Source organism: Neltuma alba, unplaced genomic scaffold (assembly GCF_004799145.2).
Source record: "Neltuma alba isolate B1F8T4 unplaced genomic scaffold, ASM479914v2 tig00013365_pilon, whole genome shotgun sequence".
NCBI classification, from domain to species: domain Eukaryota; kingdom Viridiplantae; phylum Streptophyta; class Magnoliopsida; order Fabales; family Fabaceae; genus Neltuma; species Neltuma alba.
Genome location: NW_021637630.1, coordinates 1 through 16441, shown reverse-complemented (window position 1 = coordinate 16441; position 16441 = coordinate 1). Strand labels below are relative to the sequence as shown.

Below are 16441 nucleotides of genomic sequence, written 5' to 3'. Positions count from 1 at the left end.
TACATTTGAGTTTTATAATAAAAGCAAACAAGGTAGTAATACATACTCCTGTTGTTTTTTAATAAGAAATATCATTATTTATGTGGAAGAGAGATAATTTGTGGGAGAAAGAATGTGTGAGAATTAAATGAAAAGAATGACAAAAAAAAAATTAAAAATTACTAAATCTCAAATAAGGTTTTATGATAATACTTTATTTAGTGTTGACAACACTAAATTTACAAATAACAATTTTTTGTTAACATTTCTTATTTGACATTTACAATTTTTTAGTTTTTTTCCCGTCATTTTCCCAATTAAGTGTAATGATATAAGTAATATGAGTAATTAAATAGCGATAAAATGAGAAATCAACAAATAAAATTTGAGATAACTAGTAAAATACGATATGTTTCATAATTGTCTCCTAAAATAAGGAATGGAAGGAGTATTTTAATTTCTTTTTAATTAATATTTCTTGGGTTAACTAATTAATTATCGGGGAAAATAAGGATATCTCATGTTATCGTTTTCATATGGGCCATGGCACTTAATTAGTCGTCTGACTCAGTGACTCGTCTCTTTATTGGAACTTTGTGGTTGACTATTGGCTGAAGGCAACGGACGACGTTGATAATTCCTAGGGCCGCTTAATTCAGCCACACCCCTTCTTGAATAGAAGTGACACTTCCAACCTAGCGGATTACGTAACAAACTAATATTCAAAATTTTGACTGGGCCTAATAATCTTTTAAATAAAATTACCTTTAATTCTAGTTTTTAAAAAAAGATTTAATGGATATTTAGCACAAAAAAAATAAGGTGACATTTTCTGAAAAGAAAAAAGATCATAAAATGCATATTGAATTTTAAAATGACAAACCGGTGAGGTTGATTATTCTTGTAAAGGTATTGACTATTTTTATAAAAGTTTTGACATGCTAAAATCGTCCATTTGTCATTGTAAAGGTTAATAGATATTTTTTCTCATTTTTTCCTTATGAAAAAAGTTAACTTTTGAGAAGATTGATATATAAATTGCTTGATTAATTTTATAGTTTCAAAGAATAGCTAAAATATACTTTTAGTTCTTTAACTTTACAAAAGGTTTTATTTTGGTTCTTTAACTTTAAAAAGTAAAATTTTAATTTATAATCCTAAAACTGTTAACCAAAACTGATGATATTGAGCTCTTAAATGTTAATAAAATATTACTAAATGCTAACATATTAAGTTTAATATTCAAAACAACCATGACTGTGACAAAAAAATAATCATTTAAGGCTAATAATTTTGATATTAAATGACTAAAATTATACTTTTTAAAGTTAAGAGAATAAACTGAAACCTTATATAAAATTAAAGGACCAAATGTATACTTTAGTCTTAGAGAAATTACAATTATTTTGTTTGATCAATGATACACGTTGGTTGACTTAATAACCATACTACTTTGCATCATTTTAAATTTTTTACGTATCTGTATTTAAAAAAAAAAAAAAACTTTCATGCATACGTTTGCGTAGAAGAAAACTTCATCATATTATGTGCGCAGGGAAAAATATTTCTTTGATAAATTTACTCTTTATTCCTAGTATTAAAGTAGACTGGTGAGAAAAAATTACAAGAATAATTATCTGAATTCATTGAAATTGATATTTTCAAAACTAAAAAATTAATTGTTAGACTTTGATGTATGTATGGTTGTTACGAAAGAGAATGAAAATGACGTAAAAGAATGAGAATTTGAGTTCAAACAACTTTCTTGTATTTGAATCTTCAAAATACTCAGTTTTTCTCAAGGATTTCGATTGTTTTCATTTTAAAATTATCCCCTTTAGTACTCTTTTAAATTTAAGACTTTTATTTTTCAGTGTTTTAAAATCTTTATGTACTTTATTTTTATTTATAATACATTTTGTCCTTTATGAAAAACTATTTTAACGAAAATCAGAGTGAAAGGGAGTAAGAGAAAACATACAAATGTGACCTCCATAAAAGTATTAAGGAAAAATTTTCTTTTATTAAATAGTCAATTTTGTCCCAATTTAACTATTTCAATGTGGATGAAAAAATTATGATATGACAGTTGCTCCTAATTAAATTGGTAGTTAGTCTTTTTTTTTCCCTTACCAAGCGTAGTTAGTATTGAATACCATATAATTATATGACAAAAAATTAATATAATTTTTGGTTTTTTAAATTTATTTTTATTTTGATTTTGATCTGTCAAATTTCAAACTATGTGTTTTAATCCTTTAAGTTTCTTTTTATTTAAAATATTATCTCTTATAATTTAATAAAAATTTGGATTTTTTTACCTTTTGAACGATCAAAATTTATTATTTAAAATTGGATAGACTAAAATAAAAAATTTGTACAAGTTTGAGACTAAAAATTATATTAACTCAATTAAAAAAATCTACATAAAGCTTCATTTTCACGAGTTGATACGGTGCAACGTACTAGATGAGACATGATGCACTCCGCTAGTCCTACCGTTTAGTTGGTGGAAATGCGAAGACTAAAACAACAACCACATCAATCATAAAATAAAATGATAGCGTTTATATACATTTTTTTTTAATATAATATATCGATGACACTAATTTGTCACCAACGATCCTAATAGATTACTTTATTAATAAAAAATTTGCGTCAACTAGATAGATATTCCACTTACTAAACTATGGCTATTTTATTGGCATTGTCAGATTAAATTGGGAAAACCGCAAAACAATATCATCAAAATTGTAAAATTACAAGTCACGTTATAAGACTTGTATAGATTTTGATGATAATAGGATAGTAAATGGTAACAAATTTTTTATAAAATACCTGATTTACAATTTCACAATTTCATGTTTTTTTTTTGTTTGCCAATTTTTCAATTAAATTTGATTTAATTTTTAACATATTAATGAAAATATTCTATAAACTGTACTTTGTCTCTTATATTTATACTCTTCCGGTCCTTAATATAAGACCTATTTAACTAATTTGATTAGATTAAGAAAGTTAAGTAAGTTAGTTAATTATAAGAAAAGTGACACATTTTTCCTCAAATACCATAATCATCTTTCTTAATACCCCCTCTCCCTCTTCTACTTGATTATGGTTTAGGGAATATCCATAGGGATAATTTAGAGAAAACTGATAAATATGAGAAATGGGTCTTATATTTAGGACTAAAACCAACTCAAGAATTGAGTCTTATATTAAGGACCGGAGGAGTATATATTTTTAAATTGTATTTGTAATAATTACACATATTAAAAATTTCATTAAATAATAATTCTAGCTAATACACATAATTAATAAAGGTATTTTAGAAAAGACATAATTTATTGGAAAAAAGACAGAAAAATGCTATCTTAACTTCATAATTACCAGAATATCTGCTAAATTTGTAAAATGCCATTCTGGTCACATGAGACCAAATTGGCATTACTATATCAAATGAAAAGACCAAATTGCTCTTCCTTTTAAATATTGTTTTTAAAGTATCACAGCCCCACTGGCCGGTCGATTGCCGGAGCTCCGGCAACTGCAGTCACCGAAGCTCCAGCGACTGGCAGACAATTGGTCATCTGAGCTCCGTCAGTCGAAAAATGTTTTTTTGAAAATTTGTACAACTTCATTATAACGGTTAACAACTTTTGTGACACTATTAACAACTTCAGTGTAACAGTTAACAACAGGTATTTTGAAAAATTCAACAAGTTCCAGCAGCCAGAAATAAATTTTTGGGAATTTTTACAACTTCAGCATAACAGTTAACAACTTTTGTAACACTATTAACAACTTCAGTATAGTGATCAACAACAGGTTTTTGGGGAAATTCAATAATTGGACGTCGGAGCTCTAGCGGTCAGAAACAATTTTCTTGAAAATTTTTACAACTTCACTATAATGGTTAACAACTTTTGTAACGCTATTAACAACTTTAGTATAGCAGTTAACAACAGGTTTTCTAGGAAATTCAACAAACTCCGATGTCCGGAAATAATTTTTTTGAAAATTTTTACAACTTCAGTATAACGGTTAACAACTTTTGTAACGTTATTAACAACTTCAGTATAGTAATTAACAACAGGTTTTTTGATAAATTCAGCAATTGGTCGCCGAAGCTCCGGTATTTTTTTAAAATTTTTTACAATTTTAGTATAACAGTTAACAACTTTTGTAATACTATTAACAACTTTAGTATAACGGTTAACAACAGATTTTTGGAGAAATTCAACAATTAGTCATTGGAGCTCCGACGGCCGGAAACAATTTTTTTGAAAATTTTTACAACTTCAGTATAATGATTAACAATTTTTGTAACTCTATTAACAACTTCAGTATAGCGGTTAACAACGGGTTTTTAGGAAAATTCAACAATTGGTCACTAGAGCTTCGGCGACTGGAAACAAATTTTTTTTAAAATATTTATAATTTCAATATATTGGTTAACAATTTTTATAATGTTATTAACAATTTCAGTATAGCAGTTAACAGTAAGTTTTTCAAAAAATTCAAAAAGTAACATTTTTACAACTTCAATAATATCGTTAACAAGTTCTGTAACTCTATCAACAACTTTAGTATAGCATTTAACAACAAGTTTTCTTAAAAATTCGAAAAAAATGGCATTTTTATAACTTTAACAACTACTTTTTTTGAAAATTTTTACAATTTTAGTATAATGGTTAACAACTTTTGTATATCTATTAACAACTTTGATATAACAGTTAACAACAAGTTTTTGAGTTTGTTAACGGCAATACTGAAGTTGTAAAAATGTTATGTTTTGAATATTCCAAAAAATCTGTTATTAACTGCTATACTGAAATTGTTAATAACGTTACAAAAATTGTTAACTGTTATACTAAAATTATAAAAATTTTCAAAAAAATTATTACTGGACACCGGAGCTTGTTGAATTTTTCAAAAAAAACCTGTTGTTAATTGCTATACTAAAATTGTTAATAGTGTTACAAAAGTTATTAACCGTTATAGTGAAGTTATAAAAATTTTCAAGAAAATTGTTTCCGACCGCCGGAGCTTCGGTGTCCAATTATTGAATTTTTCCAAAACCCTGTTGTTAATCGCTATATTGAAATCGTTAATAGCGTTACAAAAGTTGTTAACTGTTATACTGAAGTTGTAAAAATTTTCAAACAAATTATTTCCGGACACCGGAGTTTGTTGAATTTCCCAAAAAACCTGTTGTTAACTACTATACTAAAGTTGTTAATAGTGTTACAAAAGTTGTTAACCGTTATATTGAAATTGTAAAAATTTTCAAGAAAATTGTTTCCGACCGTCGGAGCTCCGGCGTCCAATTATTGAATTTCCCCAAAAACCTGTTGTTAACCGCTATACTGAAGTTGTTAATAGCGTTACAAAAGTTGTTAACTGTTATACTGAAGTTGTAAAAATTTTCAAAAAATTTATTTCCAGCCGCCGGAACTTGTTGAATTTTTCAGAAAACCTATTGTTAACTGTTACACTGAAGTTGTTAATAGCGTCACAAAAGTTGTTAACCGTTATACTGAAGTTGTAAAAATTTTCAAAAGAAAATTTTCTGACTGACGGAGCTCCGGTGACCAATTGTCGACCGGTTGTCGGAGCTCCGACGACCGGCTGGCCAGTGGGGCTGTGATACTTTAAAAACAATATTTAAAAGGAAGGGCAATTTGGTCTTTTCATTTGATATAATAATGCCAATTTGCAAATTTAGCGGATGTTCTAGTCATTATGAAGTTAAGATAGCATTTTTCTGTCTTTTTTCCTAATATATTTGTTATAAATAATTAATTTAATAATTTTTTTTAACATATTCAAGTTAGCCAAGTAGCCATAGTGAGCAAACAATTAATAAGGAACTGATGAAGAAGCTTACACAATACATTGTGATGACATAATCATTCGATAACACCTTTTATACAACATCATCAGTGGAATTCGTGTACAACACAAGGGATTTTAACATTTAATTAGAGGATTTTATTTTGGTTTTAATTCCTAAAATTTGAAATTAGTGGTTTTGATTTCTGAAATTTGATATTATTTTGGTTCTGGCTCTTAAAATTTTAAATGACTAATTTTAATCCTTGAAATTTGATTTCATTTTGATTGGACTTAAGATTTTTTGTTCTTAAAAACAAAGATTTAAACCAAAACAAGATAAAATTTTAAGGACTAAAATAATCTGTTTTAAATTTCAGGAAAAAAAATTAAAATGAGGTTAATAATTATTTTGGGCGAATCTTGTGCTCTCATATATATTTAGAGGAAGAGGATGATTTTTTTTTGGGACGAATAAAAAGATGATGAATTTAAACAATTAAGAGTGATAATGATAATGGCCTGTGTGTGAAAACATTTAAAAATGTTTATAAACATATTTTATGTTAGATAAGATAAAATTTGTCTCATATATTTACCTCCTATTTTATAAATTATAATTAAAAAATTATTTATAAACTATTTTAAACGTACCTAAATAATAATGGCGGAAGAGTAGGGTGGCGATGGTGCAAGTAACACGTGGGAGGGAGGGACGGTCGTCTCGTGTGTCACGCAATACCAAGAAACTTACCCTGCAATGCATGCATGGTGATTGGCCAATTGGTAGGAGCCTCCCTGTCTTAACTGAAATACTATGTTGGTTACCCCACCTTCGCTTCGCCTGACTCTTTCAAACCTGCAGGTCCAACGGATCCTTCTCGAATCTTTTTCAGTATATTCCCACCCCTTCACCATTTTTCGTGAAAGTGAAAAACTCTCTCCTTATTTCCCCCCAGTTTTGGATGCGAGAACTTGAGGCAGGGCTTCCGGCCTGCTCAGATTAAAGGCGGTAGCTTGAACGACTCTTCATAAATAATACTCATCCGGTTTTTAATATAAGACCCATTTAACTAATTTGATTAGATTAAGAAAGTTAAGTAAGTTAGTTAATTATAAAAAATGTGACATGTTTTTTCCTAAAACACCATACTCATTTTTCTTAATACCTCTCTCCTTCTTCTACTTGATTATGGTTGAGGGAGATATATTTAGAGAAATTGATAAATATGAGAAATGAGTCTTATATTTAAGACCAAAACCAACTCAACAATTGGGTCTTATATTAAGGACCGGAGGAGTACTATCTTCTATTCTTAATATAAGATAAGTTAATTAATTTGAATAGGTTAAAAAAATAAATTAACTTAGTACATATATATATTTTTTAATTAAATCTTTAATCTTGATCTACTAATATTATTAACCCTTACATAGAGGCTAAAAATGCTAATAGAATAAAGTTATAGGAGCTAATATTGTTAAAAGATAAAATTAAATGATTTAGTTAAGGGGAAAAAAACACATGAGTACCAAACCAAAAATTAAGAGAAAGTATAGATACTTTTAATATGGTTTTATTTTCAGAGAATAATAATAATTTGACAAGGCTTTTATCTGTTGGATTTGATCCTTGACCTTGGAACACTAGAGCGGTTGGCAAAGTAAACTAAAATATTTAGGATAAATAAAAATCAAAACATTATTTAGGATAAATAAATTTTATTTCCATATTAATATTTTAGATGTTTTGACTTGGAAGTAGTATGTAATAGCCTAAAATTCAATGTTCTTTGTAGTATACATTTCGGGTTTGATCATGCCTAGCAAGCAGCAAGCATCTCGCTTGCTTGATTTTTGTTTGAAATTCAATACTACTTCTGGTCCTAATTATGAGAGTTAGTTGACTAATTTGAAGAGATTAAGGAAAAAAGTTAAGTTAGTTATTTGTAATAAATAGGTGTTATCTTTCCTAAAATATCCTTATCAATCAAGTACATTGGCTAAAACTACAATTATTAGAAGGATCGTCTTGGAAAAAATTGCGTAAATTTAAGAGACAAAATGGATTGAGATTTTATATTTAGGACCAAAATAAAAATTAAACAAGATCTTATATTAAGGACTGGAAGTAGTATTATTTTTTGGGCTTGTGCGAAAATCAATATACCTAATGACAGAAAAGAAAAACCTAACACAAGAAGGCAGAAATGAGCTGGAACATGCGAATGATTTAATACTTTATGAAAATTTTAATCATTCTATATTTTTGTTGGCAAAAAAAATCATTTCATATTTTTGTGAACTTCCTATTAAAACATTCTAAGCTTGGAAAAAAGTCAACAAATGTTATTTAATTTTTTTAAGAATAAAATTTATTACCAAACTTTATGAGACTCATTACTATTATTAGATTCTGATAATAAGGACAGCAAATTTAAGAAAAGTGATAATATAAAAATAATTTTAGACTATTTTAAGGACTTACTAGTAATGGCATGTCGGCAAAAAATGACATTTTTTCCAAAAATTGTCATAAAAGTGATATACTATATTTTATATTTTATTATGTAATTCATCAAATATGAAAATTTGTTCCCAAAAATTTTATATACAAAAAACATCAGTATTTTGTGAAAATTTTTTTGCCAACCAGTACTTTTCAACTTTATACACACAAATATTAATGTTAAGATTTATAGCTTTCTTACCAATAAAATTTTCAATCTTGGTTTTTTTTGGCTGATAAAAGCAGGTTTCAGAGAGTTGGGTCTGAAAGCTTATTAAGTCAAAACATGTTTTTAGACTCAAATAGTACTTACAAAAATATTTATATATTGCCTACTAAAAAGATTTTCATACCAGTAATAAAATGATACTCCCTTCGGTCCTAAATATAAGATTATAAGAGCTAGTTGATTAATTTAAGTAGATTAAGAAAATAAGTTAGGTTAGTTATTTATAATAAATAAATGTTGTCTTTCTTAAAATATTCTTACTAATCAAGTTTATTAGTTAGAACCACTATTATTAAAAGGACTATCTTGAAAAAATAGATAAATATGAGAGACAAAGTAAATTGAGGTTTTATATTTATAACCAAAATAAAATTAAATAAGATCTTATATTAAGTATTCAAAATATTATTATAGAGCGAACTCCTTATTAATTAAATCCACTTTGTTGGCACCAAATCACATTTGTTTTAGATGCAAAGTAAAAGAGCAAAACCCTATGCAATATATATATTTTATTGGGCGTTGGCAATATATATAAATATATATATTTATATACATATTTATGGTACTGTAGCTCTGCATAGCCACGTTTCTGTTCCTCTCTCTCTGTAAAAAGCGAATTTGATTTTGTAATTTTTGCCATCAATCTTCGCTTCGTCGTCATCATCACCATCTCTCTCTCCTCTCTGCTTTTCTCTCCAACAATATGGTTCGCCGTCACAAGACCTCACCAACCAAAAAGTGCAGGCCTATAAAATAGCACAGCGCCATCAGTTTCTGAGCCTCATGGGTGCGTAGGATAAGCCTGCCAGCGCATGTTAGCATCCACGACTTCTCTCATGCTTGGAGTCCTCTGTAGTACCCGCCCGAAGCCTTGGATCCTCAACTCTCTCTCTTCATTCCTTCACGGCTCCGCCGCTCACCACCATCATAACCACCCCGCTCGACTACCTCCCACCTCCTTTCATTTCGGCGCCGACGCCGATGCCTCTCGTCGGCGCCATCACTCCAGCGCCTGTAAGCTCGATGGTGGCGGCGCCGCTTCCGTATGGCACGTCATATTGCCGTCTGGCGGCACTGCGGGGTTTCGGAGCGATCTTCGTCGCGCTCTGATGCTTCACCAGGAGTTGAAAGGGGAGGGGTCTTGGAATGCAGCCTGGGACGCACGCCCTGCCAGGTGGCTTCACCGTCCAGACTCGGCCTGGCTTCTCTTCGGCGTTTGCGCCTGTCTCGCGCCGCCTCTTTGGCTTGAAACCAATCCGGAAGCTCCTTCCTCGGACGAGAAAATCGAAGATGGTGAATTGAAGGACGCCGGCAGCGACAAAGTAGATGAAGTCTCTTCCGATTACAGAGTCACAGGTTCCTTATCCCTGGCTTTCCTGTTTTGTTCTCCTTCAAAACTTCAAATATTTAGTTCGATGTGTTTATGTCATGGTAAACATTTCTTGGCAATGATTTTCAAATAATGCTACTCACGTACCTAGAATTCGCATTGAAGGCTTATCGAATCATCTGTGGACGATGACGCTAGTTTGACTGGGAGTTCTGTCACATGCAAAAGAGTTCTGTGTTTGTCTGTTCTTTGTTTTTTGATCAAGATTTTGAGTGATTGAATGCATTACTCTCTAGAAATCTTTTTAATGTGCTGTTTTCTGGTGACGACGATAATTTCTTCTTAAAGGAGTTCACAGTTTTTTTCAATATTTGATCAAAGGTTGAATTATCTTGCCTTGTTGTTCTGTAACTATAATCAAGGCTACAAAGAATGTTTGAAATCGCTCGATCAGATGATGATGCGTTTTTGTGACAAGGCTGGGAAGATAGTGTTGTCTTACACTCGGAAAGGTTCCTTTTATAGCTCCAACGATAAAATTTTATGATTATTTTTTTTCTCCTCAAACTTGTTTTTCCTTGAATTGATTTTCCTTTTGGGGGCTAAAAATTGCTCGCGAAGGTCTGTTGAGCGCTAACAACCGATTCTGCTGCTTTTGAACGTATTGCAGTCACAATTGCACGCGTATAGGTCTATAAGCATAACTCCATAAGCACAGCTGTCTGATCTTGGTTATAACAAATATGCCAATAGCCTTATTTTTCGCCAGAGCTTGACTTTGCGAATCAGTGGGTGGATTCAGCTTTTGATTATGATACTAATTGTTCAAATTGATGAAATGCGTCTGGTGTAGGGGTGCTTGCCGATGGTCGATGCCTATTCAGAGCGATAGTTCATGGAGCTTGCTTAAGAAATGGGGAAGAAGCGCCTGATGAGAATCGCCAGAGAGAACTTGCTGATGAACTAAGGGCTCAGGTGAGATCGTTATGCATGAGACAGAACAAAACGGCAGTCCTATTTGCTTAACAATCTTTTTGTAACCTCATGTTATTGTGCTAGGTTGTGGATGAACTTCTTAAAAGACGCGAGGAAACAGAATGGTAATATTTGTAGTATGTGACATTTTACTGGTTCACCGTGCTTTGTTGGGAATATGTGATTAATTGACTCTGATATGCATAGGTTTATTGAGGGGGATTTTGATGCGTATGTGAAGAGAATTCAGCAGCCATACGTATGGGGTGGGGAACCGGAACTGCTGATGGCTTCTCACGTTTTGAAGTGAGTTCTAGATTATGTTTCTTTACACTGACTTGAGGTTCGTTGTTGATGTCCATTTAAATTTGGTCACAGGTACTATATGTAGATATTAATCACCCGTTTAACAAGATATAACGGTTGGCGTTGCTCCTTCCAATTTGTGAGACATGATATTTCGTATCTTATTGGTAAAAAAAAAATAAAAAAAATTGTGAGCTTGTGAAGTACTTGCATTGTCACCCACCTTTATGACGCTTCAAATGCTATTTATTTTGATTTTCAATTTGGTAATCCAAGCTTACAGACCTATGCACATCGCGGATGCTTAAAATCCAGATAGATATAGACATATAGTTGAACCTTTGTACAATTGTGAAATCAAATTCTAGAGCTTAACTTGTGTAAATGCTATTGTATTAATACCAAATCTAGGACCATATGAACTTTCTTGTCGATTGCAAGTTTAGCACCTTTATGTTTTTCAGTCTCCATTGCTCTTTTCTGACGAACTCCATCTAACTTTTCAGGACACCGATCTCGGTCTTCATGAGGGACAGAAACTCTGGTGATTTGGCAAATATAGCAAATTATGGTGAAGAGTATAGGAAGGAGAAGGAGAGTCCCATCAATGTGCTATTTCATGGGTATGGTCACTACGACATACTCGAGACCTTATCAAACCAAAATTGCCTGAACATAAACGCGTAGGAGTTGGTTACATTAGGATCTCATTTACCTTAATCATACTGTTAAGAATTGTCTGGGGAAGAGCTTGTTTCTGCCTAGAAGTGGCTCGGTAAATCTTGAAGCCTTTTAAACTTCAGTTTCTGCTTTAGGAACTTCAATTTTATTCAAGCAATAGGCTTGTGCAAATTTTGAAGTTGCTTAGTTTTTTTCTTTTTTCCCTTAGAAGTTCAGTATAGACACAACAATGAGAATAATCATAATAATAAGTTTTGTGGTAATAATGGTGATCCAGGATTGTGTGTTTGGTATTTTCGGGGCATCACTGATTCTCTGACCCGGCTTTTCTCTCTTCCATGGGCACCACGTCCATGTTATTCTCAAAAATTTGGTTATTATGCTTTTGGTCAGTAAGGAATTGGATTATTCATTCTTTTTGTTACTTCACTTTCTCCTCTTGGGTAGTGAAGAACAGAGGGCATGTTATGCAATTTGCTTAGCGCTAGGCTGTGTAGCGTGGGTCCACATTCTCAGCAGGAGTTGGAATATTGTACAAATGTATATTTGGTGATTTTCCTTCCTATGGATGGATCATATTCTTTTAATGATTAATAGATTTGGGGAATGACACAAGTTACCCTTACTAGGGCTTCATTCTCTCCCATACTAAAGGAAGATTTTGTTCTAATTCTCAGCTTTTTAAAAATGAAACACTTTTTTAACAGGTTTTCGATTTGTTACTTTAATTTCTACCGGCATAATCGTACTCATTTTCTTTCTTCTTGTCCTTCTTTACTCTCTGCTTTGTAACTTGAGACTTGTTATTAATGAGAATTGATCATTTTATCAAATAGTAATAATAATAATGATAATGAAAATGAAACACTTGACAGGTTAGCGAAATGCTTCATGTTCTTGGGATGACTATGAGGTTGTAGCATGCAATCTATTTGTCAATCTTCATCTATGCTATTGCCATTATTATTACATACATCTCCATCGTTAGCGTCGCTTTTATCATCTCTATTTCAGTAACATGTATATCGTGTATCTTGGTATGAAATTTCATGAGTCAGTAAAGTGGTGATTTTTTTAATGTATAAACTAACCTAATGGCTAATGTGCACATAATTTCTTCATTGATTCTACTCTTAACATGTTTGCAGTAGTACGCACCTTGACATATTTAATGTTACACTAAAATTAAACTTACTGCATAAAATGAAAATTTCCTGGCATGGAAGTTCTGTACCTGCCCTTTGAATCAAATACTGAACATGAGAGCAGAGACAAAAGCACATGTTGGTAGGTGTAGGAAGGTTCGTTTTTCTTTTTGGTTCAAAGTGAAAAAAGAAAAACGATGCAACTTACTTTGTTCTTATCTTTGATGAACTGGAGAATATATTCTACATCGAATTTCACATTGCATGCTTACAGACGCAGCATGCCTTGAGTATCCAAGGCCATATTGATACCTATTGATATCAAGCCTGGCTCAAATGTATCCAAAAAAAACGAAACGAAACCTATAATAAAGGACGAAGTTTATTAAAGGATTTTTTTTTTTTTGGCTTTGAAAATGCTTTTAATTACGTAACGAGAACAACGAAGAGGGAATCACAACAAAAGCGTAAAGGAAGGAAAACACAAAGCAGTAAAAAAGGCAGAGAAACAAAAAAGAGTAGGTCAAACTAAATTAGCCTATTCCTTCTCGGTCCCGGTTGATCTCAGGCGAACAGGTGTTGGAAAGATCCTCAAAGAAGCATCCAGGATTAGCCACATCACGAGCTAAGAAATAAACCGAAGAAGGTGATGTTGAAGGGACCACCTTCCTGCGAACAACTTTAAACTTTCGCAGTTTTGAGACTTGAGAGTGAGGCTTCAAATCAATTTAGACTTAAAATCTATTGTCCAAGATCAAGGTTTTGATTAAATTTCTTTAGCAGATTCTACGTCTTTGATCCTAAATATAAGAGCTAATTGACTAATTTAAATAAATAAAAAAGCAAGTTAAGTTAGTTATTTATAATAATGTATGTTGTCTTTTCTAAAATATCGTTGATGATCAAGTTTATTAGTTAAAACTATCATTAGAAGGATTATCTTAAAAAAAATGAATAAATATGAGAGACAGAATAGATTAAGGTATTATATTTAAGATAAAAGTAAAAGTTAAATAGGTTTTATATTAAGTATAAGTCAGTATTTGCGATATCAAGAAAGGAGAATACAGTGAATCCCAGTTGTATCAAAAAATACGGTGAATCCCAGTACAGTACCGCTGGAAGAACAAATCAAGCAAACCTTCTGGGCTTGAACTTTAGGCTTCATAGATCCATCTTCATCTTCAGCTGTACAAGGATTACTATGAAGATCCCAAAATCAACGCACTCAGTATCCCAATAATTCGAAATCCATGCACTAAGATGAACTTTGAATTTGGGTGATGTGATTGTCTTTTTTGAGGGGGCCTAAAGTATCAAGAAATACCCTTCTCACACAATGTAATGAAGAAAAGCAAGTAATCTCCAGATTACAGATGGATCCAACAAGTCTATCTCATAATGCATTGCATCTCATGATCCCAATTTACCACTTTTCCGGGTAATTTTGTTGCCTCGCCGGAACTAGCTCAATCAAACCAAACTGATCTACTAAAGACTGAAAATCTACCTCACTAGGGTATAAAAAGAGCGGATAAGTTTGTCAAGAGGATGAATTTGGATCTTTTACAGTCCGACAAGAGGGAAAATAATGCATCTCTTTTTCCCATTTGATTTATTCATCAGCAGATATGAGCTGCGGTGACCGGAACGACCAACCCGACTTTCGAATTGTCACCGAAATCATATCGCTAACTGCAACGTGTCCCTCACTTTTTCACCGGCGGCTCTCTGTGCACCGGAGAGACCGGCCGGAGAACAAGTCAGCCTTTTCTGTTACCGGTTTCTTATCTCGTTGTGTTATGTCGTGGCGGGAAATGATAAAAAGCAACGAGACACCATCTATCACGAGACATTGAAAAGTATTAATCAAAGATAATAATACTTTTTTTTACTATTTTTTTTCTTAATATAAAATTTTATTTGATTTTTATTTTGATTTTAAATATAAAATTTAATTTAATTTATTTTTTAGATCTATATTATATTTTTAAATAATTTTTTTAATAATTATAATTTTAATTAAGACACTTATTATTAACGATATTTTAAAAAAAATAATATTTATTTATCATAAATAACTAATTTAATTTCTGTTATAAAATAGAGTTCGTACTATTATAATTTATAGGGTATGGATTTTCACTTCAACTTTGCATTATTTATTTTATGCGTAAAGGCACTCAGGCACGCATCGATCGAGAACCAGAGTGAAGAAGAACAACTGCTCTGGATGTGTTTACGGTGATGGCGCTCGATGTTGCAGCCTTTGAAAGCATTTGTCCTTCTCGATTCATCACCTTCACAATTCCCGATCCTACTTGTGCTGATTCACTGCTCCGAGTTGCTGTTCTGGACTCCCCGGTTCCAGCTTCTGAGTCACCCCTTGTTGTTGCAATGTTCGTCCCTGAAGCCCGCGAAAGTGATTGGATCTATCTTCTCTACTGAATGGGGTCATCTCCAGCTGCTCTTTAGCTCTCCTGGTGTATCTCGCCTCATTTTGCTGGGAACCCAATTCAAAGAGGGTGATTCATCACCAACTATTTATCACCGTCCGCTAGAATCTTCGTCGCATCGGAAGGAGCTTGAAGCATGCTCAAAACCTCTTCTACTTGCCTTGTCTCCCAAATACTGTTTAAAAACGGCATTCCGGAGGTACCTATTTTGAGTTATGAAGATAATTTGGTTTCTAGTGTGGTAATACATAAATGTGCGGGTTGTGTTGTTGGTGAAATGTTGGTTGAAGATGTTGAAATTGAAAGCGAGAATAGGTTGGGTGGTTGTTATAAACGGGAATTTCGGAGGCGTTTGAGGTTCAAGAGGATGCCTAATTTGATTCAGACTGAAATTCTTATTGTTCCTGATGCAAAAGATTTTCATTCGACAGGTGTAAGGATTGGAGGGGTAAAGTTTGTGCCTGATCTTCGGGTTTTGGTACACCCTTACTTGGCTCCAACGGTGGCAAGCCTATCTTTGATCAGTGAATATATAGAAGGACGAATTCAGCTTGGGTTTAGACCAAAAGCTTTATGTCTTGGGGTTGGAGGTGGGGCTTTACATTCTTTCTTGAGAAACCAATTGGACTTTGAGGTCACGGGTGTGGATGCTGATAAGGAAGTTTTGAAGGTTGCAAAACGGTATTTTGGATTAGAAGATAGCGAGTTTATGCATGTTGTTGTGGAGACGCCATTAAATTTGTGAAGAAACTTTCACATCAGGCGAATTGGCATCCTATGTGCTCTTCTGCCACTTGTGAGCAACATGGTCATTGTCATTTTCCTGATGGTGAAGATGTCAACAATAAATTCGATGTCATCATGGTTGATCTAGATTCAAGTGATGTAAGGAGTGGTATAAGTGCCCCGCCAGTGGAATTTCTTAGGAAGAATGTTCTTCTGGCAGCCAAATCAGTTCTCTCTGAACTTGGAATTCTTTCTATAAATGTTTCT

The 16441-nt window shown here is 32.4% G+C and overlaps 1 protein-coding gene and 1 pseudogene across 1 annotated transcript; both read left to right on the top strand.

The window, feature by feature from the left end:
* The first annotated feature begins 9199 nt into the window (after positions 1–9199).
* Positions 9200–12123, top strand: LOC114736731 (uncharacterized). The gene is made up of 5 exons (XM_028924602.1): positions 9200–9911; positions 10739–10860; positions 10945–10985; positions 11068–11166; positions 11673–12123. The coding sequence occupies exons 1-5, from the start codon at positions 9368–9370 to the stop codon at positions 11851–11853; spliced, it is 987 nt and encodes a 328-aa protein (XP_028780435.1). The 5' UTR covers positions 9200–9367; the 3' UTR covers positions 11854–12123.
* A 3047-nt stretch (positions 12124–15170) lies between these two features.
* On the top strand, positions 15171–16435 carry LOC114736733 (eEF1A lysine and N-terminal methyltransferase-like; annotated as a pseudogene).
* Positions 16436–16441: the final 6 nt, after the last annotated feature.

Coding starts and splice junctions, on each gene's coding strand:
- LOC114736731 (XM_028924602.1), top strand. CDS start 9,368: ATGTTAGCATCCACGACTTCTCTCATGCTTGGAGTCCTCTGTAGTACC. Junction 9,912..10,738: donor TTCCGATTACAGAGTCACAG/GTTCCTTATCCC, acceptor CGTCTGGTGTAG/GGGTGCTTGCCGATGGTCGA. Junction 10,986..11,067: donor AGACGCGAGGAAACAGAATG/GTAATATTTGTA, acceptor TGATATGCATAG/GTTTATTGAGGGGGATTTTG.